This window comes from Protopterus annectens, chromosome 5.part1 (genome assembly GCF_019279795.1).
Source record: "Protopterus annectens isolate FY-2018-M chromosome 5.part1, PAN1.0, whole genome shotgun sequence".
Taxonomy (NCBI): Eukaryota; Metazoa; Chordata; order Ceratodontiformes; family Protopteridae; genus Protopterus; species Protopterus annectens.
The window spans coordinates 447,700,604-447,725,482 of NC_056736.1; the positions used below are offsets into that span (position 1 = coordinate 447,700,604).

Sequence of the window (24,879 nt, forward strand, 5' to 3'; positions counted from 1 at the left end):
AAAATTATCCTGATTGCCCCAGACTGACCACGCCAGCACTGGTACCCAGTCCTGAAGAGCTTGTCTCAAGGCCCAGCCTGGACATTGCCTCAGATTCCTCATTTACTGACGCAACAGAACAATCTGATACTGCACAGCCAACTCAAAACTCTAAATCTGGCTGCATGGCGGATAATGTAACAATTCAGAACACACCTCTCTCCAAAGCAGTTATGGATGTTATTCTGGGGGCCAGGAGGCCCAGCACCAGAAAATCATATGCAGAAAAGTGGAAGAGATTCTGTGCTTGAAACCAGGCACAAGGAATTGACATGCTTGTACCAAATATTCCTCAGATTTTACAATACTTAAATGAGATGTTGGACAAAGGCCTATCTTTTTCATCGATTAAAATTCATGCCTCTGCCATTTCAGTTCATTACAATATGGACCCACCTATTTTTTCACATCCTCTACTAAGGCAGTACTTCACAGGGGCCAAAAACATAAGACCCCCAAGAAGAGCACCAATACCTGCATGGGACCTCAATTTTGTCTGGGAAAAACTCAAACTGCCTCCTTTTGAGCCAGCTAATACAACTGAGTTAAAATTCTTATGGAAAACAACTATGCTCTTAGCAATAACTTCAGCAAGAAGTCTCCGTTAGACACTAATGGCAGTTGAAGCTTTTATAATTTCCATTCGGACTGGGTTTCTCTGAGGACAAACACAACATTTATGCCCAAGGTAGTGTCCAGTGTGGCTCTTAATCAAACGATTCATTTGCCTACCTTTTATCTGAACCCACAGAATAAGGGAGAGACTTCTACATTCTTTGGACATACACAGACAGCTACGCTTCTACTTGAGCAAAAGTAAAGCTTTCAGAAAATCTGAACTACTCTTGGTAGCATATGCTGCTGGATCTCAAGGAAAAGCAATCTCAAAGCATCCAATTTCCAAATGGATAGCCCACTGCATTCGCTTCTGCTATTCTCAACATGGCAAAACAGTGCCTAAGGGCATCAGGCCACACTCAACCAGAGCAGCAGCTACTTCAGCAGCCTTCCTCAGAGGAGTACCAACTAAGGACATTTTGGAGGCTGCAACTTGGACTTCAGTGCACACTTTTACAAAGCACTACCACTTACCTCTTTACTCTAAATCCAGAGCAGGCTTCGCCACTGCAGTTCTGCAAGGTCTCATAGCCACTCCTAATTCAATTTAGGCCCAGACACCCAAACTCAGCTTTGGGATTCAACCCAAGAGTAATGACTGCAACAGTGAAACACTATGAACATAGTACAGTTGTGTATCTACCATAAATGTAGATGTTGGTGTATTCACTGTTGCAGTCCAGGTTACCCTCCCCCTTTCTTTACTGGGACTTATCTGTACTTCTCTATTCTATACAACCTATGTGGTGTATTTGCTTGTAGATGAAGGTATTGTTTGTTAGTGCACGCTTTTTTATAAGCAGATTTTTAGCCTACCCTTTTGGGGGCACCTGACATCTGGGGCAAGAAAAACTGAAGAAAATGGCTTCTGCTGCATCATTTATACCCCTGGCGCACTGACGTCAGGGAAGAGGTGACAGCAACTGATGCTGGACCAGGACTTTGGAATTCAGGTCGACTGCGGGTAGCCTGCCAGCAGGATACCCAAGAGTAATGACTACAGCAGTGAATACACTCTTAACATCTACATTTATGGTAGGTACACAGCTGTACTTTTCTCCCATTTAGCAAAAAATCACCCCAGACTCTTGGTTTCTGTTTATCAGGCAGGGTTATTTTATGGCCTGAAAACCCCCTTTTTTTTTTGTTTCCCTCAACATTCTATAGGAGCAGGTTCCTAATATTCCAGGGATGTTACAGCGTCTATTCCACTAGGGTACTATTCATCTGGATTGAAAGATCAGAAGGGTTTCAAAGTTTTTATTGCAGGATGTTTCCGGTCCCCAAGAAAGAGGGGATTTTGGAGACCTGTCCCCAGCTTTAATTTCTGAACACTTTTCCCAAGGTACCATCCATACAGATGCTTTCGCACTTTCCTATGTTGCTCTTCCAGGGAGCTAATCTCCTGAGATCTGGAGGACGCTTGCCTTCATATTCCTATCCACCTTCTCTTCAGGAAATTTTTGCATTTGTTTCTTGTATTTTTCTCTCTGCTGTTTGGGCTTTCAACAGCCACAGGGGTGTTCACAAAATGCCTAGCTCCAAATTGCTTTTTACAGGCTTTGTGGCATTCATACATTTCCCTGTCTGGATGGTGTATTGCTTCAGGCCCCATCCAAAGCCAAGCTGTTGAATCTTCACTTTACCCAGCATTTGTTACATAAATTGGGGCTCACTGTCTACATTCAGAAATCACTGTAGACCCTTTCCTCAGGATCACATTTTTCTAGGCAGCAAGAACTAGCCTGTTCTAATGCTAGCCTTTCTTCCTGCCTCCAAGGTTCTCTCTCAAACTATTTTCTTTTCCCTACTTCCCCAACCTTGTCTTCCAGCCAGGGATTTTCTCTGAGCTCTGGGCTTCATGGCCTTTACCATTCTCATGCTTGTCTTGGATAGGCTTCATATGAGGAAGTTTCAGTGGTATCTAAAATTACTGGGACTTCAACAATGCCACCCGCTAGAAGTATCTAGCTTCTCTCCTGCTTTGTTGCAAACTGGTAGTTTCATTGGTAGTGTAACCTGAGATTTCAATCCGGGTATTCGTTTCCATGCTCCTCTGCTGTCCCAAAAACTCTTCATGGGTGACTGTAAACTGAAGTGGGGAACTGCTTCAGGCAGCCTGAAGGTTTAGAACCTTTGGTCCCCTTAGCAGATCACATCAACATCAAGGAATTGACGATGGTCTTTTTGGCTCTTCAAGTTTTCCAGTAGCTCGTGGTACCAGGTTCCTTGAAGGTTTATACAGACAGTATCACAGTTACGTGGTACATCGATGAGCAAGGGGCCGTAAGGTCTTACCCTGTTTTACAAATTATCCATCAAGCATGGGAACTGGCCATCACTCTGCAGGTGACTCTACAGGGAGTCTGTATACCTTCAGAGCATAATCTTGTGGCAGATTTTCTCAACAGGTGCAGAAAACAGCCTAACAAATGGATGCTTCAGAGATGTTTCAGGACATAGTTCATTGGTGGTATATTCCTCAAGTGGCTTTCTTTGCCTCCACTCAGAACAGACTACTCTCTGTTCTGTTTGAATCCCAATTCAGTTTGCTTAGAAAGTGATAGTTATGCCTTTCTCTTGGAAGGGAATGCTACTTTGCCTTCCTTCCCTTCCTCTTCTTCCCAAGGTCCTTCACAATATCGAGGAGGACTATCCAAAAGTCTTGTTGGTGACTCCTTTTTGGTCTAGACAACACTGGTTCCCCTGTTCTGTTTGGCCATGGGCAGTTGTCATGTCACATCACTGCATGGGCCTCCTCACACAGGGCAAAGGATCTCTCCTTTACCCTCACCTGTCCACTCTTCAAATGATATTTTGAGTGATAGTTTGATTCCTTTCTGCCACCAGTTTTCTGACTACATCCTTAGGGTCCTGTAGTAGGCCAGGAAACCCAGTATCAAAAAAACATGTCCAAGTGGATGAGATTTTCTGTTTGGTGTCTTAAATATCACCAGGATCCCTTTTCAGTGGAGATTGCTTTGTTTCCTACCTGTGTGAATTGCTACTTGCTGGCTTGGCATATTCAGTTAAGGCTTACTTGTCAGCAGTCTCTGCTTATCTGCCAATTAATCCTTCTCAGGCCTTTAGATTTGAGGTCAAATAGTTTCTGAAAGGTGTCTTTCATATCAGACCCCCAAGAAAGCCTATTCCGCCTTCTTGATATCTTAATTTGACTCCTTTTGAGACTTTTTTTCCTTTGCAGCCTTGCACCTGAAAGACTCTTATTGGTTTTTTTAACCTCAACTAGAGTATCTGAACTCCAGCAGTTGGTGGCAGTACCTCTGTTTTTGATTTTTATAGAGACTGGATATATCTCCATATAAATCCTCCTTTTATGCCCAAGGTTAATGAGAGTTGTCCCTTAATCTGTCTCCAGCTTTCTTCCTTTTACCCTTCTCTGCAGTCTGTTGGTGAGTAGGATATTCATACCTTGGACTTGCATAGACAGCTCTGATATTATTTGGACAAAATAAAGGCCTTTCGTAAATGTGATAAACTGTTTCTTTTCATACCAGGACTTTTGGTTTGGCGATTTCTAAGCAAACCACCACCTCCTGGATTTCTAAGGCAGTTTCCTTGCGTTTATACTTTGCGTGGCAAACAGTTGTCTGCTTCTGTTCTGGCTCATTCTGCTAGGATAGTGGCTTCTACAGGGGCTTAAGGGTTTGGACACCAGTTCCATCCTTGAAGAAGCTGCTGTTTGGTCTTCTGTTCATGCATTCGCTAAACTTTACAAATTGGATGTCATTTCCAGAGCTATTACAGGATTTGCCAGGGTTATCCATGGGTTTGTAGATGGTTCCTCCTTGCTTTCCTCCTCTCTACCTTCACAGTAGCATTTGTAATCTCCTAGAAGTGATGAGTACTGCATTAGTGATATGGAAGATATAATACAGTTGTGTAAAATCTTAAAATAACAATAGGTGCCCTTTTCACTGTTCCAGTATTCACTACCTCCCTCCCCTTTTTTCTGTTTCTCTTCCTTTTCCATGGGTGGGATTTTATTTCTGTTTGATAGATCCTTCACCTTCGCTTCCTTCCTTTTTTGGGATGTGCATGTTCTTTTTACTGGGGGGGGGGGTCCATGTTCTTCTGGGGCACTTCAGTTCTGGGTTGTGAGCGTACATATGTCACCTTTATGCGTTACGCTTGCACGGGGAGCATACTTTTGATGTGCAATGCCCTTAGGTAATAAGTTTTGGTATGCTGGACAGATGGGCTATCCTTGGCAGAAGATCCCACAGGTGATGAATACTGCACTAGTAAAAAGGACATCTACTGTTATTGGAAGATTTTTGCACAGATGTACCTTTGACAAATCCATAGATTTATAGAGAAAATCATGGATTTGATTTTGTTTACTTTGAGGTGGACACCATAGAATTTGGGCGCTAGTGTTGAGTTTTGGAAAACCTTTTGTAGGTAAGGGCTTTCAGGGTTAGGGGGGAACATGTTAGAATAGTCTTCATATGGGTTAAAGCTTGCAGTGTCATTAGCAAAGCTACTAATGGAGAAGGTCAAAGTCTGCCATTTTGGGAGTCCAGGAAAGTTAGAAATAAGTGCATCAGTCAACCCTTACAAATTTAAACCTTTTGAACACGTAGATGGAAAATAGATAACACACTGAAGGCTATGGAGAAAAATATATTAATACAACACCATTATATATAACCCTTGATTGAGTTTTTTAATTCAGAAGTGAAATAGCTGTCTGAGTGTTGTGTTCATTTGTAAAGTTGCATTAGCATGATAGACCATATTTAACTAAAGTATTTGATACGTTGGGTGATGAAAATCATTTTATGTAGGAGCCAGGAGAGCTACTGGGCAAAAAACATAAGAACTAGACAAGCTGCTGTTCTGAGACAGCTGCTACTTTTTTCCAGCCTAGAGTGAGATAAACAGCCTAATGGAGCCATTACTAAAACTGAGGACATGTTCAAGTCATATGTATTGTGCAGGGAATTGAATCTGCTGGAGATGAGGATTTTGTCTTGGAATTTCAAATGAAAATAGTGTGGAATGGAGAAAAAACATGTTGCTCAAAGTAGGGCAATAGTATTGGGGCCTATCATCTTCTGAGCAGTTGGCCTAGTGATGAAACAGCTTTGATAGAAGTAATTGTACTTAGCTGGCAGAAGTGGAGCATGAGATGCTGCAGAAGAGTAAGCTAGTTATCCTTTACATGGCTGAGTTTAGAGACAAACTGCAGTTTTTCTTTACAGCTGTGTTGGTATGTGGATTGCTGAGTTTAATATTTTTGTAGATATTTGAGATTCAGTTCTACCTGCTTGGAGTGTAATGGGTGTATTAAATATTATGAGGCGTTAGTTTGGCAGGAAGGCTGCAGAGTGGCAGGTGCAGGGCAAGTCACATGACACTGAATTGTATGCACAAGCTGTAGTGCACACTTGCTAATTACTGGATATGGCATGTTTGAGGTTTTGTTTTTTGGATGTATCTGAGAGCAACTTTATTGACTTAAAATTATTTTTTAGGCTTTGGAAGTGCAACAGCTGGTGCTAGCCTGTTTGGAAATAAGGCAGCAACTGGGACCCTTGGTACTGGACTCAGCACTGGATTTGGAACAGGTAAGCCTTTCATTGGAAGAGCAAGTTTAATTTCTGTTGGCCGTTGTAGTTTTGTACCACTGAGATTATTTGCCCATCTTTCTTTTCATTGACATGTAAGGTTAGTGAAGCGATTGCATCCTATAAACGGTTGTCAGGGCCTTTACAAATATTTGTACTGCTTAAGTATTCAGTTTAAAATAAGTCTGTCAGCGTCTGTACCTAGAAGAGTGTTAGCTGCTAGCCTACCTAGGATTTTTCAGGAACTCAGAAGGTAGATGGTACTTCTGCAGTTGAAGAGCCTGTCATCCTAATTAAGTTCAAGCTCCTGCTGGAAAAGTGGCTAACTTTGTGCTTAGTTGTGTAGACAGTGAAAAGTTCTAGCATGAGAAGTGTTGCTCAGGGATTGATATTGTCCCAGGTTAGTGGATCATTGCATTTTTCAGTTTAGAGTAGGGGAAAGGAAACTTTGCATGTACCTGCAAAAGTCCCTGGTACCAAGAACAAGAGAATGAGGGACGTTTCCCTTCTTTCGTTTGAGGAAGAGGAATATTTTAATTTTTCCTGACACATACCCTTTATTTTGTTAAATGTGAACATAACTCCATCAGGTATAACATTTAAGAATATAATTCACATGGAAGAAACTTGAATTTGCCCAGTGATGGTAAAGATTACCTCTCCCCAAGCAGTACTGCATAGATTGACACTTTATTTGGGTACAGTTCCACCCATGTGTTTGGTTTTTTGTGCTGCTTTTTAGCTTAGTCCTTGTACGGACCAAACTTTTTCTCTGGGCCACTCTGTGCATCCATTTGTTCTTCATACCCTGTTCATTCCATTGGTTCAGGATTTTGGCAAAATGAGTGCTGCCATTTTTAAGTTGGGGTAGATTGTTTTTCTTGTAAGTTTGTTTTTCTCCCCTCTTCCTCACATGTTCGTTAGTATCCAAGGAGTTGGTGTGTAATGGGCCCTTGTGATCCTGTCTGCACCTCTGCATGTAATGTGATTACCTGTTCTTGCCAGAAGAGGAGGTCCTTATCTACACCAGGGATTCTGTCATGAAGAGTGTACCGTGACCACATGCTGTCATCCACTCCACCTTAAGAGGTGAACTGATTAAGCCTAGTTAGTGTCCTACCTTAGATCACTGTTAAAGTATTCCGAACTGTTCGGTTGTCTAGCCTGATAACTTGGATGCCTGGCTGGGATGCCAAAGCCTTCCATAGAGCCACATGTCCATATGACCTAATCCTGTGGGCATTAGGTTACATAAGCAGACGTACAAGTTTAAAACCCTAGACTATCTAGCTGCCAGTCCATACACAAGTTTTGAACCAGTTAGTATGTTCTACTTGTGGTCTTTAGTACTGTTGGCTTTCACTGGTTCAGATAAGTGCCCTGTTGGAGAACCTACCTTGTTTTTCTTAGTATTATTGGTGTTTGTTACTGTGTCAGATGTCAGCATAGATAAGAAGGTGCAATTGTGATAAGCAGATTCCCTACAAGGATCTCCATTCCCATTGCCTCTTCTATTTAGATGCAAAACACAATTGTAAGATTTGTACCATCTGCTAGTTCTTTATACTGGAAACTTTGTAGAGACTGATTTCTTCCCTCCGCGCTTAACTTGGAAACACAGCATCTTAAGGACTTCGCCCATACCAAGATGGTGTACCCGTTCACCTCAGACATTTTGCCTGTCCTTAGGAAGTTTGAGGTCTAGGCCTGACATTATGCCTGCCTTGTCATACTCTGACATACTCTGAGGTTTCAGAACCCTTGATATGGTGTCTTCTCAGATGCCTGCCATTGCCACCCTGCTGAAGGCTGGTATGGCATCTGAGGTAGGCATGTGTGAAACTGAAGATCCAGTACTGGTGAGAGGGGGAACACTTTATAATCAGTTTTAAAGGCCCTGATTGTATCCCGTTAATTTTACATGTCATTCTATTCGTCTGTTGCAGTATTCATTACTTGAGAGAGTTCCCTGCCGTAGGCAACCTGATGGCCAGTATACAAAAGACTTTTACTACTGTAGTGTGCGTGGTACGTCACATGTAGTCTGTAATTGGACTTTGGCCATAAGTGACGTATGCACACACCATCCCAGAACTTCTCTGCTGCCAGATCCAAAGGCTAGATTCTAGTATATGTTCTGACTCTGTCGTTTGCGATTCTTCAAATTTCCGATAAGTGCCCCAGTCCTGACGGTATTTAACTAATTTTAGTTCTGGAGGAAATCTGGTGGTTTACTTAAGAACATTAGGGGTCTCAACCACTGAGATTTGTAAAAGCAGACATCAACATCAAACCTAAAAAGAGGAGGTAGAGAAGAGAGAAAGGCTTCCTATCCTCAGTCCTCAAAAGAAAAGGTTTGTATCTGTTTCTCTTAGAGGCTGTTTAAGGCCATAATGGCACTGAAGCCACCATCTTTTCCATTTTTTGCCCCTACTCCAGCTACCCCTCAAAGACATTTAGAATATTCTAAGGATGTTGAGACAGAGTCTGAGGAGCACTCTTTTGACTGCCATTCTCAGTTCCAGTCTGTAGGCAAAGTGCCTCGTATGATGAAGATTCCAGTTTTCTCTAGTTCCCTCAATTTCTTTGTTGAGTAAACAGTCTCTAACATGATGAAACACACTGAATGGGATTCCAAACAGATTTCTCACATGCAAAAAAGACTAATATATTGGATGTAGGCAGTCCTGCTGCATTTCATCCTGTCGTGGAGACCTTTCTTGATGTTTTTGTACTTACTTCCACTGCTCCTGACTCTCAGCCCCCAGCTCTTAAAAGGGCTGATAAATTTTACACAGTGCCTGAAGATTTAGTTTCTGTATAAGAATTCCCTGGCAGATCCTTCTGTGTTTTCCATGGCTGCAGGCAAGCCGTCTCAACTCCTGCCTGCTGCTTAATACCCTTCCCTCAGATAAAGACATCAGAGCAATGGATAGACTGGTAAAGAAGGTATACACCTCTTCCACCCTAACCTTCAGAGTTCCTTCCATATTAGACACAAATATCTAAATATGTCTATTTTGAAGAATGTAAACAATTTTGGCTTCTATGGAACGGCCAGGCAGTAAGCAGCAGAACTGTGTCTATGGTGGCTCAAGCCTCACAGGTGGCTAGACATAGCATCAAATGCAGCTATGATGCAGGGAAGGCTTCCACTAGAGCCAGGTGCTACAGGATCTGTCATCAGAAGGTATGCATGACAGTACTCAGTCCCTTCCAGAGGACGTTTAAAGCCAAACTGATCTCCCTTGAATTAGGATCTTATTTTGAACTGATGCAACCAGCTTGTTTAAATCTTTACAGTAACAGTTGAAAATAAAATAATGAAGGATTCAGACAAAGTTTTCTTACTGTGGATGCCAGGTAAGAGAAACTACCCTTTGAAGCCGGCATCCTTTGCCTGAAGGGAATTCCTGGTGACTAGACACTCAAGTGCCTCAATATCCTTTTGGAGGCAATCAGACCCAGACAGACCTCCTCTGTAATTCTCTTCCCTTACCCACCTCCACCCCCCTCTTGCACCTAACCCTATCCCTACCCTCCTGGCAGAAAATGACCACAGACAAATGGGTGCTCTCCATCTTTGGGAGAGAATATTTCATGACTTGGTGGGAATCTCCACCATTCCATGGAATTCCACAACCTCCACCCAGTCAGCTTTCTCTCTTCCCCACTATGACAACTTTCTCAGGGCACTATAGAAGCAGTACCAGCGGATCACGTAACCAATGGGTTTTAGTCCAGGATGTTTTTGGTTCCAAGAAAAGATGGTCCTTTGAGACCCATCCTCAGCCTATCCTTCAACCTCTTCCTCAAGGTGCCTACCTTCAAAATGCTGACATTACAGCACTTTCTTCCCCTTATCCCTCAGCAAGCCTTCATGGCCTTCCAGGACCTGAAGGATGCTTACCCTTCCCATCCCTATTCATCCCACTACAGGGAAATGCCTTCATTTTTCAGTGGGTTCATCATATTTTTAGTTCTCTGCCTTGCCCTTTGGACTCTCCACAGCCCTAAGAGTATTCACCAAAAGTTTAGCCCCAGTCATTGCATATTGCAGACTACAAGACATACAGATTTACCCTTACTTAGACTATCTCTCGATCCTACACCTGGACTCTCACCCTGTCTCAACATTTGAACTGGGTTTGCAGGAATTTGCAAAGTCTAGGTTTCACTGTGAACCACTTGAAGTCCCAAATGACTCCCTCACAAGATCTTGTTTTCCTGGGGTGCAGGATAAGGACAGACTTGATGTCAGTCTTTGTCCCTGCCCAGAAAGGGGAATTTCTTAACCAATTTTTCCAAACTACTACCACTACCATCAATCTCAGCCAGAGAATTCCTGAAAATCCTGCGATTCATGACTTCCTTGATCCCCCATGATCCATTTAGCCAGGTTGCACATGAAGTTTCAGTGGGCATTGAGAAATTCTTGGAACCAACACGTTTATCCCCTGGAAACGAGTCTTCCTCTTCTCCCCTGCTTAAAAAGGGAACTCACCTGGTGAGATGGGATGGTAGACTGTACTTCAGGGTCTAGAATAGAAAAAACATGTTTAGTGGAGTACAGTTTTGAATATTATGGCTGTTTTGCAGATTAATGGTATTTGGGGGTGAAGGTGGGGTGGAATCTTAAGTTAGAGTGCATTTTTCATGCATTCTTTCAGTAAGAAAGGGAAATGAGCTCAGACTGGGGAGTTTGTAAACATGTCGACGTACTAGAATAGTGGCTCTGAGGTATAGGGGGAGCCATTTGGCTCTTTGTAGAGTGAGGCAATAATGCTGTCTTTTTGGGCAAGTGCTTTCAAGCAGCAGGTTTCGTAGGTGCTGTCTGGATACTGGAACATCCAAACTGCTGATGCCTTAGGTGCCCTCTAGTGACAGCAAAAAAAGCTTGAGCTTCCTCATACCCATAACTCCCTGCTCCTGTTGCATCCGCCACATCTTGCTGCCATCATTTACACAATGTCTTTAAAAGACTTGAGCATTCGGGTAGAGTTTTTTTGTTTTTGGGCAGATTAGTGATAAGTTTTTGGTTTTGTTGTACTGGTGTCATTCAGAATAAACTGACTAGCTTTTCTGCTTTCTTCTCTTATTCTCATCTAATTTTTCTTCCCTACCCTTCTCCACCCAGTCACATCTTAGGCTGTTGGACTAATTTCTGCTGTTCACTTTATCATCAGTTAGTCATCTTGCTGTTTTTCTTATTGGTCTGAGGTAGAGTTATATTAGGTGTTGACTTTGCTATAAACAAGTAATGCTTCAAAAAATGTAAAATGTGGTACAGAATCCCACTGTAGGATCCCCATGAGTTTGAGCAATTCACTTTTCTAGCAACTGTAGCATCTGCAAAACATTTTAGTACCGGAGTGCTGGCAGAGCATGTTAATTGTAAAGGGCGTTCTCAAACATGATTTGGCACAAAAGGGAACTTCAAATCTGCAGGTTCAGGAATGTCCCAGACTAGAAAAGAAAAAGGCGAGAGAGGCAGATCAACTGATCTTGGGGAGAGACTCCTACCCTTCAAGGTCCCTTGGGAATAGACTCCATCTCCCAGAAGAGAAACTTATATTATCACAGTGTCCACCAAGTCATCCACTCCTGCATTGCAGGAGGACTTGGTGCCAAGAAGTTGTCCAGGAAGCTTTTTGTCAGAGAAGGAACTTTCAAAACTGATGCGTCACTCAAGACCCCCTCAGTATTTTCTGTGCTATTACAAGTAGCACACTTGTGTGCTACTACAAGGCTAGTACAATACCCCCTTTGATATGTACCTAACCGGACATATCGAACAACTGGAACGTCCGCAGACGTTCCTTACTAAAAATACAGGGCGTAAGTAATATGTCCTATGCAGACCTCCTCAAGGCCCTATCCCCATGTATTCTGTCTCCTACAAGCTTTTGAGGGGAGATCTGTGCCTGGCATACAGGGCATTGTCAGACCCCACACTGGGCCATCTGCATATCCACAAAACAAACCTTACCAGAATTACCCATTGTAAAGACTTAAACCTTGCCTGTGATATAAATAGGACCTGCTGGAGAGATGGGTATGTATCCCAGAGACTAAAACTCAAAACCAAAAGACCAGCACTCCAGTGAGATGTTATAACTGACTTAAAGTCAAAAAGCAGTCAACAGACTGGTTTTGGCCTTGAGCCTTTTTCACTGTGTGACACCTATGTCTCTAATGGAAACGGGTAACCTATAAATGGTTCCCCTCCCAGGCCCATGCTTACACTTATCAAGGGTATCAGAACTTGTCAGAGTTGAGATGCATGGCTAGGCTTAAAAAGGCTCTCTGGTCGTTGGCCTAGTAAACACCTATGAACCTTTGAAGCCCTACACAGCTTGACTGGGAGCCATAGATTTCCACCTTCAAGGTCAAACTGTGACTGTTTCTACCACAGGCCAAGTCCCACCAACTTCCTAGCTATCCGTTCCTCCTCCAGTCCAGACCTCATTACCAGCAGTGATAGAATAAGTACAGACTGTTGTATCAGACACCTCTGTGCTGACAGACCTCTGCTGTTCTGTAACAACTATGGTGCCTGTGGCATCTCCAATTACAATAACAGTGCATCACTGGACCTCGTGCTTAACACTGACTTTACCCATGGTTATGGTGCCATTCTTGGTATCAGAGTACTTGGTGTTTGCTTTGGGAGCAGGGATTCCCAGTCTTTGTAGCATCTGAGGCTTTGGCATAAATTGCCAATATGGGCTGATTGTTGCAAACCTGGACTTTGTCAGCCCTGTTGACTGGCACTGGACACTTGACTGCACGGTGAAGAATGGAGCTGAACTTAGAGCACCATTGTGTCAGCAGCACTGATTTCATCCTGCAACACAGCAGAAGCTAGATTTTTGTGCTGATAACCTTCTAGACTCCCTCAGGATCATAGGGATTTGTAGGCATAATTTGTTGAAATCCAGAGCTCACTCTTCCCAGGAAAATTCAGATGAGAACCCTTCATAATTCTTTGAGGAATAGAGAGCACATGAGGAAACACCTGGACTTCGCTTTGGAATCTAGCACTCCGGTTACAGATATGGATGAAGGGAAGTTCCCCCAAATCCTCTCTAGAGGAAATGTCAGTGGGATTTTGGAGATGTAGAAGGGATCATGGCCTGTAGACCCTACCTACCTACCTGGGAGACCAGACCTTGCAGGAGGCATTATAATTCTTGTCCCCTGGCAACATGGGAAGTAGCCCCCTGGGCAAACTGCTTGACATGGTTCTTAGGTTACTAGCCAATGGCCCCAGAGCCTTTACAAACCTAGCCACATTTATCACAAGTTGCCTGAGTTGTCAGTGGTTAGGTGAGTGAATTTCAAAGGTAAGGGTCTATGGTAGTTAATACCGATTTCTTCTGCCAAAAGGGGCATGAGCACCATCCTAGGAGTGAATTTGCAGTCGCACATCCATTGATCTAGGTTGCATTTGAAGAGGGTCAGGTAGGGGGCCATGTTTCACATGAATTGAAAGTTTGTTCCAGAGAAGTGGCAGTCTCTGGGAGATGCATCTGTCTCAACAGCATGATCTGCTCATGTCAGAGGCCTAGGTTAAGATCAGTGGAGCAAATGACACTCCTGCAGTTTGATTTCAGAATGCAAAGCATTTCCATCAGGGTTGGGTCAGACTGCCCTGTAAGCCAGGCACAGGTCACCCCTTAGCAACCTGTAGGAGACAAGAGTACAGTGGCAGGGCTTTCAGTTTTTCCACGCAAGACTTTTTGTGTACCCTGTGATTACTTGGTGAGAAACATCTGTGGTTCTTCCAGTTGCAGATGTCTGGTGAGGTACATGCAAAAGGGAGCATTGTACTCTATTATTGCTCTGAGGCCAGAGTATAATGGAATTAACATCCTTGGATCTAGATACCACGCCTTTATGTACAAGCTGTGCCACATAGGATTTCCTTGGTACTGTTGATACGCAGTTGTTAAAGTTCAGATTGCTATCAGCCTGAGTACCCTGCTCATGTACCACTGGGTCTGCACATCCACGGGTTTGGCAAAAGTAATTTGTCTACGTTGACCATGTCTGCAGTGTATTAACATCATTGGGAGACTCCGTGATTGCTCCCAGTTTGGTCTCATCATTGAACTTGGACAGCCACAGGCCATCAAAGTTTGCCTGCACTTATGAGAAATTCCGAATAGTAAGGGGCCCAGCACAGAACCCTGTGATACACCACTGGTGACTGGTCTTTCACTAGAGGTGGTCACCCATTTTGACAGTGTGTCCTGTTGGTGAGGCGGTTGACTACCCATCTGGTAATGTAGGGGTAATTCCCAATTGGGAGAGTTTCTGTATAATACTTGAGTGGGTGATTGTGACAAATCCCTTGGCTAGGTCAAGGTAGGTGGTATGCACAGTCTTTCCATCGTCCAGGGCCTTGGTGACTTTCTCAAAGTCAATGTTTAACAGGCATGTGATCTACCTTTAACAAAGCTGAACTTGGTTAGGTCCAGAGTTTGAAGGTTACCTATACCCTTATAAATAAGTCTGTATTGATTCTTTCCATGGCCTTGCAGATGAGGCTAGTCAAGTTTATGGGCTGATGATTCCCAGGGTCGTTGATGAGTCCCCCTTTGTACAGAGGTATTAACTGTTGCTGTCCTCCTTTCTGCTGGAACATAGCTTGCAGGTTGTGGTTAAACATTGATCCAAGTGGGCCTGGCATGTTAAGTTGTTTGACAACCTGGTATGTTGTCTGGTTCCATTGATGCTGTGATGGTCTTCGTGTTTCACTGTTGCAGTCATTACATTAGGGTAATCTGCTGGCGGGTTGCCCTCAGTCGGCCTGAATAACAGTCTTGGGTCCTGCGTCTGTTGCTGTCTCCTCTTCCATGACGTCAGGTCGTCAGGGGTATAAAACATTCAGCCGACTCCATTTTATTGTCTTTCTTGCGTGGTGCCTGAAGCAGTTAGCAAGTGCTGGTCGGCAGACTCCTGAAATTTTCGCATTTGAGTTTCAAAACCGAAGTCTTCAACTAAAGCCAAGTACCCCGTTGGGGAAACTTTTTCTTGCTCCATACCAATGTCAGTAAAAGTTAATACTTGCATTACTTGCGGGAAGCAAATACCTCATAAGGATTTTCATTTGTACTGTATTCCTTGCCTAGGCTCATATCATAACTTGCCTTGCTGTCGGTTTTGTGCTAGATTTAACCAGCGCACTAAGCGTCGGTATATTTCTGCTTCAAAATATTTTGGATCCAGATTTAATTACCCTGAAATGTCATCTGTTAGCAATCCGACTACCGGAGTTCACAAAAACGCAAAGAAAGAGACCAAAACAGACAAATCTAAGCCAGTTGCCGGTTCACCGATACTCGGGCGCTTTTGCAGCCCCTAATACCCGCTACTTATGAGTCGCAGGCCTCTACCAAGACCCATGTGGAGTCCGGTATGCCGCGAGATTCTCAGAGTATTGAACCCGCAGATGTCTCTCCCTTGGATGGGTCTGGAGCCGCTGAGCAGGCACCGACTTCTGAGGGTGTTTTCAGGCCTCAACATTTTAATATAAAACAGACGCCAGCTTCAAAAACAAGATCAAAAACATTTAAGTCTAAAAAAAAAAAAAAAAACTCATGCGCTACGTGCTCAAGCCCCTATGCCTAAAAAAAAGATCAAAATGGCTGAGGACTTAATTACCTTGATCAGGGGTTCCCAACCCCCCCTGCTAAGAGGCCTAGGCAAGACACTGATTATGAATCTTCAGATCAGGTTTCTATTTCTTCTGATTCCTCTTCTGATCAGGAATTTTCTATACCACCCTATGAGGATTCAGATGCAGACGAATCCATCCCATCTGCATCTCCTCCTGAGGATTATTCTTTTGGGGAAACCTTGCATACTTTAAGGGAACATTTTCATTGGGTGAGTCAGGATTTCTCTGAATCAAAAAAGAGGCTTGGGGATTTCCTTCTTCCTCAGCATAGGCCTTTGGCTATACCTCCTGTATTAGACATTGTTGATGTGTTTTCGGAATCAAACATGTCTCCTGATTCCCTACCTCCGGCTCCTAGTAAGTCAGACAGATATTAGTTCCTGACTCCCACAAATTTTTATTCAGTAGTCCTGCTGCTGATCCTGAAACTGTCTGAGTCCCAAAGGTGTAAAGGCCTCTACAGCCAAAAATCCTACCCCCTCTGATAGAGACTCCAGGGCGCTGGATAGATGGGGAAAGAACGTTTATTCGTCTGCAACCTTGGCAGTTAGGGCCTTAAACTGCCAGTTTCATATGTTTAAATATCAACAGCATGTTATGGGCTTATTGAAACAGAAAATTGTTATTTCTGATTGGAAAATAAAGAATTATTGCATTCAGCAGAACAGGTTGGAAAGCATACTTTGCAATGTGGTTTTGATTCCTTGGAGGTCTCTTGCAGGGCCGCATTTACTGAATCTGTGATTAGAAGGCATGCCTGGCTCAAGGAGCAAAATCTGCCTGATCATGTTAAAGCTAAATTGTTGGATGCACCTTTACAGCATGATACTCTGGTATAAGGCAGAAGAGGTTTTAAAGAAAATGGAAGACAAAGCTAAATCTATGCAAACTGAAAGATTTCTTACAAGTGCATCCACCCAGATTCAGTAGGCACTGGCCTACTAATAATTGGTCCTTTTCCTGTGTCCAACAGAGCCTCTCTAGGCAAATCCAGGCACCCAAAAGGCTCTAGATACCAATCACAGGGTTCTTACAGGTCAAAGCAATGGGGTGTCTCCACCTCCAATTCCGGAGGAAACAAAGCACAGTCCTACAGTAAGCAGTCTCAATGACTTCCCTCTGCCATCACCAAGCACCCTTGGGGGGGGGAATTAGCACTTCATGTTCAAAATTGGCAGTTAACTACCCAGGACAAGTGGGTATTAAACATAATATCCCAGGGGTACAGATTTAATTTCCATACTTTGCCAATTCCAGACGGTTGGCCAGATCTGCCACAAAATTCATGGGCAGAGGCTCAGAAGCAAGTTACGTCCCTCATGGGTATGGGGGCTATTCAGCCAGTACCAGAACAGGAAAAAGGACAAGGTTTTTATTCAAGACTGTTCCTGGTACCCAGAAAAGACCATGCCTGGCATCCAATATTGGACTTATCGATTTTGAACACGTTCCTGAACATTCCAAAATTCAAAATGCTGACTTTACAACAGCTACTGCCTATGCTGGGCAGGAACGCTTGGTTAGTGACTCTAGACGTAAGAGGCATACCTGCATATCCCTATAACAGAATCGTGCAGAAGATACCTCTGCTTCAAGGCAGGTTTTATGCATTACCATTTCTCTGCACTGCCCTTTAGCTTATCTACTGTGCCCAGGGTCTTTACAAAGTGCCTGGCACCAGTAATTGCATTTTGCAGACAAAGAAGCATGCAAATCCTTACCTGGACGACTGTCTCATTCAAGCAGAGAACAAGGACATTCTTCAACATCTGGCATTTGTGAAAAGTCTTCTAACATGCCTAGGGTACACAAATGAAAAGAAATCACAACTGGTACCCTCTCAAATAATTACATTCATGGGTGCAAGCTTGAATACAACTGCCCAGATGGCTTACCTTATGCCAGACAAAGGCAACTGGCTATATACTTCAGATGGCAACAAAAACCCAGTTATCTACAAGACAAATTCTGCAGGCTTTGGGGTTGATGGCATCCTGCATTCTGCTAATTCCATATGCAAGGTTGCATATGAGGAAACTTCAATGGTACCTAAAAAAGTTTATGGAGTCAACATGGTCACAGTCTGGAAACAATGATTCTTCTCATTCCCTGCCTACAACAGGAGTTTCTCTGGTCGGCGGAGGCATGTCACCAAAACAAGGGATTGTCATTCACTCTACCCCCTGCCACCCAAACCCTGGGTGGCCGATGCACCAGACTATGCTTGGGGGGCCCACCTGGCGGGGAGATGCATTCACGGCATATGGAATCTAAAACAAATGCATCTGCATATCAACCAGAAAGAGATGCTAGCTGTTCGGAATGCCCTGACAGCCTTCAAGGACATCCAGGACAACTACTGATGATGGAAAACACCACTGTTATGTGGTACATAAAGCGGGGGGGGGGTACACATTCCTACCCCCTTTGCAGACTAGCCATGGCACTGTGGAACAAAGCCTTGACTTACCAAGTACATCTTCAAGCTCAATTCCTGCCAGGAAAACAAAATACCCTGGCAGACAGGAAAACAAAATGCCTTGGCAGACTACCTAAGCAGAACTCTTATGGACCCGCACAAGTGGAAACTGGATCCACAAATTTTCAGCATGATAACACAGAAATGGGGGAGCCCAGACAGATCTTTTTGCCTCTCCCCAGCATTATCAACTGGACAAATTCTGCACAAGGACTTATCACAGACAAGCATGGAAAGTGGATGCCCTATCCTTAGTTGGAAAAACCTATCAGTCTACGCCTTTCCTCCATTGCCCCTGCTCCCCAAGGTCTTACTAAAGGTCAGTCTACACCTTTCCCTATCTGCCTCTTCTCTCCAAGGTCTTACTAAAGGTCAGACAGGAAAAACCAAAAATGATCCTAATTGCTCCGGAATGGCCTCGCCAGCACTTGGTACTCTGTTCTAAGGAATATGTCTCAATTCCCTCCGTGGGACTTGCCTCAAATACCTCATCTTACTGTCTCAGCAGAATAATCAAATTCTGCACACTCTGCAGCAAACTCTGAACCTTGCAGCATGGCTGATCATGTAATTATTCAAACACCTCTCAGTAAGTCTGGATGTCATTTTGGAAGCCAGAAGGCCTAGTACTAAAAAATCTTATGCTGATAAATGGAAGAGATTCTGTGCTTGGAACCAAGCGCAAGGAACGGACACACCCAACACCCAAATATCCCTCAGATTTCTCAATACTTGACTGAGATGCTTGACAAGGGCCTATCTTTTTTATTCAATAAAAATCCATGTCTGCCATCTCGGCTTATTACAACACAGAGCCTCCCATCTTTTCTCATCTGCTAAAACTATCTTGGAGGGGCCAAAAATTTAAGCCCCCCAGAAGATCACCAACTTCTGCATGGGACCTCAATTTTGTGCTGGGAAAACTCACCCTGCCTCCTTTTGAACCAGCAGCTACTGCGGATATAAAGTTTTTATCTTGGAAAACAACTTTCCTTTTGGCAATCACACAGCAAGAAGGGTTTCAGAACTACAGGCCCTCACTGCTGTGGAGCCTTTTATTACATTTTACCCGGACAGGGTGTCCTTTGGGACCAATCCTTCCTTTATGCCTAAGGTGGTATCCAGTGTGGCTCTTAACCAAACTATTCACCTGCCAAAATTTTACCCAAATCCGCAGAACAAGGGGGAGCGGATTCTGCATTCATTGGACGTACACAGACAACTAAGATTCTACTTAAACAGGACCAAATCTCTAAAAGTCTGAGCATCTACTGCTGGCATTTGCTTCAGGATCAGAGGGGAAGGCTGTCAAAGCAGACTATTTCTAAGTGGATAAGCCACTGCATTTGTTTCTTCTACTTGCATTATGGTAAACCTGTGCCCAAGGGAATCTGGCCACATTCCACCTGGGCTGCCTCTACCTCAGCCTTTCTCAGATGAGTTCCAACCAAAGGCATTTTAGAAGCTGCTACTTGGAGCTCTGTTCATACCTTCCCAAAGCATTGTCATTTGCCTCTCCTCACTAAATCCAGGGCAGGCTTTGCCACTGCAGTTTTGCAGGGCCTTATAGCCACTCCTAATGCTTTTTAGTTCCATCCTTCCATCCATAGCTTTGGGATTCTACCCAAATGTAATGACTGCAACAGTGAAACATGAAGAACACCGTACAGTTGTGTACACTTACCATAAATGTAGATGTTCGAGTTTATTCACTGTTACAGTCTGGGTTACCCACCCGCCATTCCCCTTTTCTATAACTTCTCTTTCCTTCTCTATATTCTAAAGGCTTTGTGGTGTATTTGCTTTTGGATGAAGGTAAAGTTCATGTTGCTAAAAGTGCATTTACTTATATTGCTGTTTATATATATATATATATATATATATATATATATATATATATATATATATATATATATATATATGTATGTGTGTGTGTATATATATATATATATATATATATATATATATATATATATATATATATATATATATATATATAAAAAACTGATTAAAATGGCGCTTGCTGCATGTTTTATACTCCTGACGACCTGACGTCATGGAAGAGGAGACTGCAACTGACGCAGGACCCAAGTTTTTGTTATTCAGGTCGACTGAGGGCAACCTGCCAGCAGATTACCCTAATGTAATGACTGCAACAGTGAATACACACAAACATCTTCATTTATGGTAAGTGTACGGCTTTGGACAGCATAGATATGACCTGCTTTCTTGAGATGATAGGCTGCGGAATGGTGGCAGGAATACTTTGGGAGATTGACTGGTGGGGACGAGGGTGAAGTTTGCTCCAAATGCGTCAGCTAGCAGGTTAGCTGTTGCCTCCGGCTGAGTATGAGTGGTGCCTTCCATAACCAGTTCAGTGCATAGCTGGGTATTCCCTTTTAGATTTTAGATGTAGTTAAAATCCCTTGTTATCCTTGTCTAAGAAGGATATTTTTGTTAGAGGAGGGATTTCTTCCTTTGCTGAGCCAGTTCTCTGTTCTTGGACATTGATTCTTTTCTCTTGTTGTATAGCCTGTTTTTACTAGGAGTCCACCATGGTGGCTTGTTTTTCAGCAAGACCGTTTTAATCCAGTCAGATGCAGCCGAATCTGTGCAACTCCTTAAGTGGTTATACAGGGTATTAGTGTTTGACAAATTCTTGAGCGGTTTGGAGCTTGATGAGGTATCTGATCTCCTAATTGCATCAAACAAGACTGATTTGTAGTCCAATCTTACCAGGGAGATCATTGCATGGGGGGGGGGGGGTGGCAGTGCTCTCCCATGTTGGTGAGTACTGTGTCCGGGACATTTGAGCCTCTTGAGTGTTCTGGCTAGCTATTCTAGAGCATTTGCAGTGACTAAGTCCAAGAACCTCTTAGCATGTTTGTGGTTGTGTAGGTTTCCCAGTTGATGGTAGGATAATTAAAATCAGTTGGGCTGTAAGGCAATTGACTCCAGTAAGCCCAGGTATGCAGTATGCTTTTCAAGTTTTATGGTGGAGACCTATAGCTAGCTATTTATTTGACATTTGTTTACCAGGGAGGTCCGGCTGGGCTTAGTACGCGGTTTTCAGCTGAGGCCTGGGGAGAAAAGCTCCAAGTACAAATTAGAAATTACAGCATTATATAACAAGGTACAGTACAGTTGTACTGTGTAGTAAGAAGCTTTGTCTATAGTTAATTGGGCCTAGAGTAGTTCAGGAGTCATACTGTTTGAACAGTCTTGAGATGTGCTTATCCTTAATGAAGATGGATACATCTCCTGATGTTCTTCATTCCACATTGCTGCAGTCCTAACTATTCGATGCAGAAGCAGTTTTGCGAGAGCTGGTTGGCGTTCTGAAAGTTTTTGAAGACAGAGTTTCAGAGAATATTTTGGTTTTTCTTGCCTCAGTATTTAACCGGATGTCAGAAAAAGTGAATAACTGTATTTCTTGTGGGAAACAGATACCTCATAGGGATTACCATACTTTGTGTATACCTTGTTTAGGGCCTGATGTTGGATGCAGAAGGTTAGACTGTGCCAGGTTAGTTTTTGGGAAACGTTGTAATTATAAAATGCCGTCGGATGCTCGGCGCCCGCTTCGACCAAAAAGCGCCAGGATAAAGCAGCAAAGCCTAGAGTGGAGGAACCGACAGTCCCGGACGTCGGTTCTTTAGGAGTTTCTTTGGAGTCTCAGGAGAGACTTTACTGTTACAGGATGTGTCCTCTCAGGAAGTAGGCCAGGCTGAAGGGGCTTCTCAGGTGGCTGTTCTTCCCTCTCTTCCTAAGGTGGTTAGGGCCTCCCTTCTGTTTCCAAGGCTTCTTTAAGAGGCAGGCCTAGTTTAGCTTCAGTGGGGTTTCTCCGAGTGTTTCAGGGTCTTTGCCTAAGAAGCATATGCTAAAAATGGCAGAGGATTTGATTACTATGATTAGAGTGGAACCTGAGTTTGATATCCTCCTTATTCTGATTCTGATGTGGATGATTCTACTCCTTCATTTCATTCTCAGAGACTCTGCATTCCATGAGGGAGCATTTTAAATGGGAAGGTCAAGATTTCTCTGATTCCAGGAAGAGGAATTCTTGTTTACCCCATAGGCCTTTAGCTATACCTCCTGTTCTGAATGTGGTAGAAGATGTTTTGCAGAGGCTTCCCTGAATCCTGATTCTTTGCCTCCTGCGCCAGTTAAAGGGGATAGGTACTATAGGGTGCCTGAGGCTCATAAATCCTGTTCCTCCTGATAAAGAGGCAAGGGCTTTGGATAGATGGGGAAAGAAAGTGTATACTACTTCCACTTTAGCCATGAACATGTTAAAATATCAGAATTATCTCCTTTCACAATTGAAGTCTAAGGTGGATGCTCTGGCTGAAGGTAAGTTGCAGGATTTAGTTCATGTGTCTGAACAGGTGGGAAAGCATTCCTTGCAGTGTGGTTTTGATGCTGTGCAGGCCTCCTTGAGGGTGGCTGCCACTGGTTCTGTTCTTCATTTAGCTGAGCATGTTAAGACAAGGATTTTGGATGCTCCTTTACAGTCTGATGTGTTGTTTGAAGCAGTTTTAAAGAAAATAGAGGACAAGGCTAAGTCTATGCAAACTGTTAAGGATTTTTGCAAAGTTTAGTAGAAATTGGCCTACTAAGGGATGGACATATCCTGCTTATGATTCCCAGTCTAAGGTTCTTTTAGGCCTAGAACAGGGAGTTCACCTGCTCAGACTTCTGGTGAGGGCAGGGGCCAGTCCAACAGACCCAATGACCTGCCTTTTCAGCTGCCAGTACATTAAATTGGGATTTAATTACCCAAGACAGATGGGTTCTGGATATCATTCGTTACAGGTTTTATTTCCATACCTTGCCTCCTTTCAAAGGCATGCCAGACATTCCTCCTCTACAAAGACAAGAGGCTCACAAGCAAATTTCTCTGTTGCTCCAAATAGGGGCCATTCAGCCAGTTCCTGTGCCAGAAAGGAGACCAATTTTGGATTTATCTATCCTCAACACTTATTTGGACATTCCCAAGTTCAAAATGTTGACGTTACAACAGCTTTTACCTCTGCTGGGCAAAGATCACTGGATGGTAACTTTAGATCTCAAGGAAGCTTACCTTCATGTGCCTATCAGATTAAGTTGCAGGAAGTATCTTTTCATGATCAGTTCTCTGCACTGAAGACCTTTTACAGCATTTGGAATATGTGATAGCAGTGCTAAGATGCCTAAAGTCCAGTCTAGTACCCTCTCAAGACATGTGCTTTCTGGGTGTGAGACTGAATACAGGTTCATGGCATCTTGTATTCTGGTGCTTCCCAATGCCAAACTGCAAAATATATGGACACAGCACTGCTAGGATTTGGACACTGTCATTCAAATAATACCTTGCATTCAAAAGGAATTTTTGTGGTGGGCTCAGGAATGTCACCTAAACAAGGGACTCTCTGTGATCAGATTCTAACGACAGATGCCTCAGACATTGCTTGGGGAGCTCATCTAAATGAAAAGTGGATACAAGACAAGTGGCCTGCCAGACTACAGCATCTACATATCAACATGAAAGAGATGTTAGCAGTCCAGTTTGCATTAATGGCTTTCAAGAAGTTACTTCTTCCAGGGCAGGTGTTGATTCTAACAGACAACACAACTGTCATGTGGTACATCAACAAACAACAATGATTTTATGAACTCCTTAGCAGATGTGTTAAGCAGACAAATCATGGATGAAACTGGATCTTCATGTATTTCAAAATTGACTGTCATGGGAACTCCAGACATAGATCTGTTCGCTTCTCCACTAAACCACCAGCTGGGATGCTCAAATCTTCATGTGTATGCCTTTCCACCTCTGCCTCTTCTCCCAAAGGTGCTCCTAAAGGTCAGACAAGACAAGCCAAGGATGATTTTAATAGCTCCAGATTGGCCTCGGCAACACTGGTACCCATTACTGAGGAGTCTGGTAAGGAAGCCTCCATGGCCTTTACCTGTGATTCCACACCTGTTGTCTCAGAGGGACGGTCACCTGCTCAATGTCAAGCTCCACTCTCCATCTAACAGCCTGGCATATTCTGTTTTGAAACACAGCAGGTCTCAACTTCCTCAACAAGTTTTAAATGTGATTATGGAAGCCAGAAGACCTAGTACAAGGAAGGTGTACGCAGAAAAATGGAAGAGATTTTTATTTTGGAGTGCAGCAAACAATTTGGAGATTTCTGAGCCTAATTTGAATGTGGCTCTTCAATATCTTACTGAGTTATTGGACAATTGTTCAAGCAATTTCTTAGAGGGCAAAGAATTTAAGACCCCCACGTGAGCTCCTACTCCTGCTTGGGATCTCAATTTTGTGTTGGAGAAACTTACTCCTACTGCTGACTTGAAATACTTGTCATGGAAGACTGCTTTTGTTGGCCATTACTTCAAGAAGAAGTTTTTCTGAGTTGCAGGCCCTTATATGAGCCTTTTTTTTTTTTTCATAAGGGTTTCTGTCATAGGGTATC

The 24,879-nt window shown here is 43.3% G+C and overlaps 1 protein-coding gene across 1 annotated transcript in view; it reads left to right on the top strand.

Annotated features, from left to right (window-relative positions):
* The window catches only part of NUP98 (nucleoporin 98 and 96 precursor), a 1,998,548-nt gene that overhangs the window by 283,724 nt on the left and 1,689,945 nt on the right, over positions 1-24,879 (top strand). Inside the window, exon 7 of the mRNA XM_044072823.1 lies at positions 6,159-6,251. Within this exon, the coding sequence (XP_043928758.1) occupies positions 6,159-6,251 (93 nt within the window). The remainder of the gene's footprint in view (positions 1-6,158; positions 6,252-24,879) is intronic.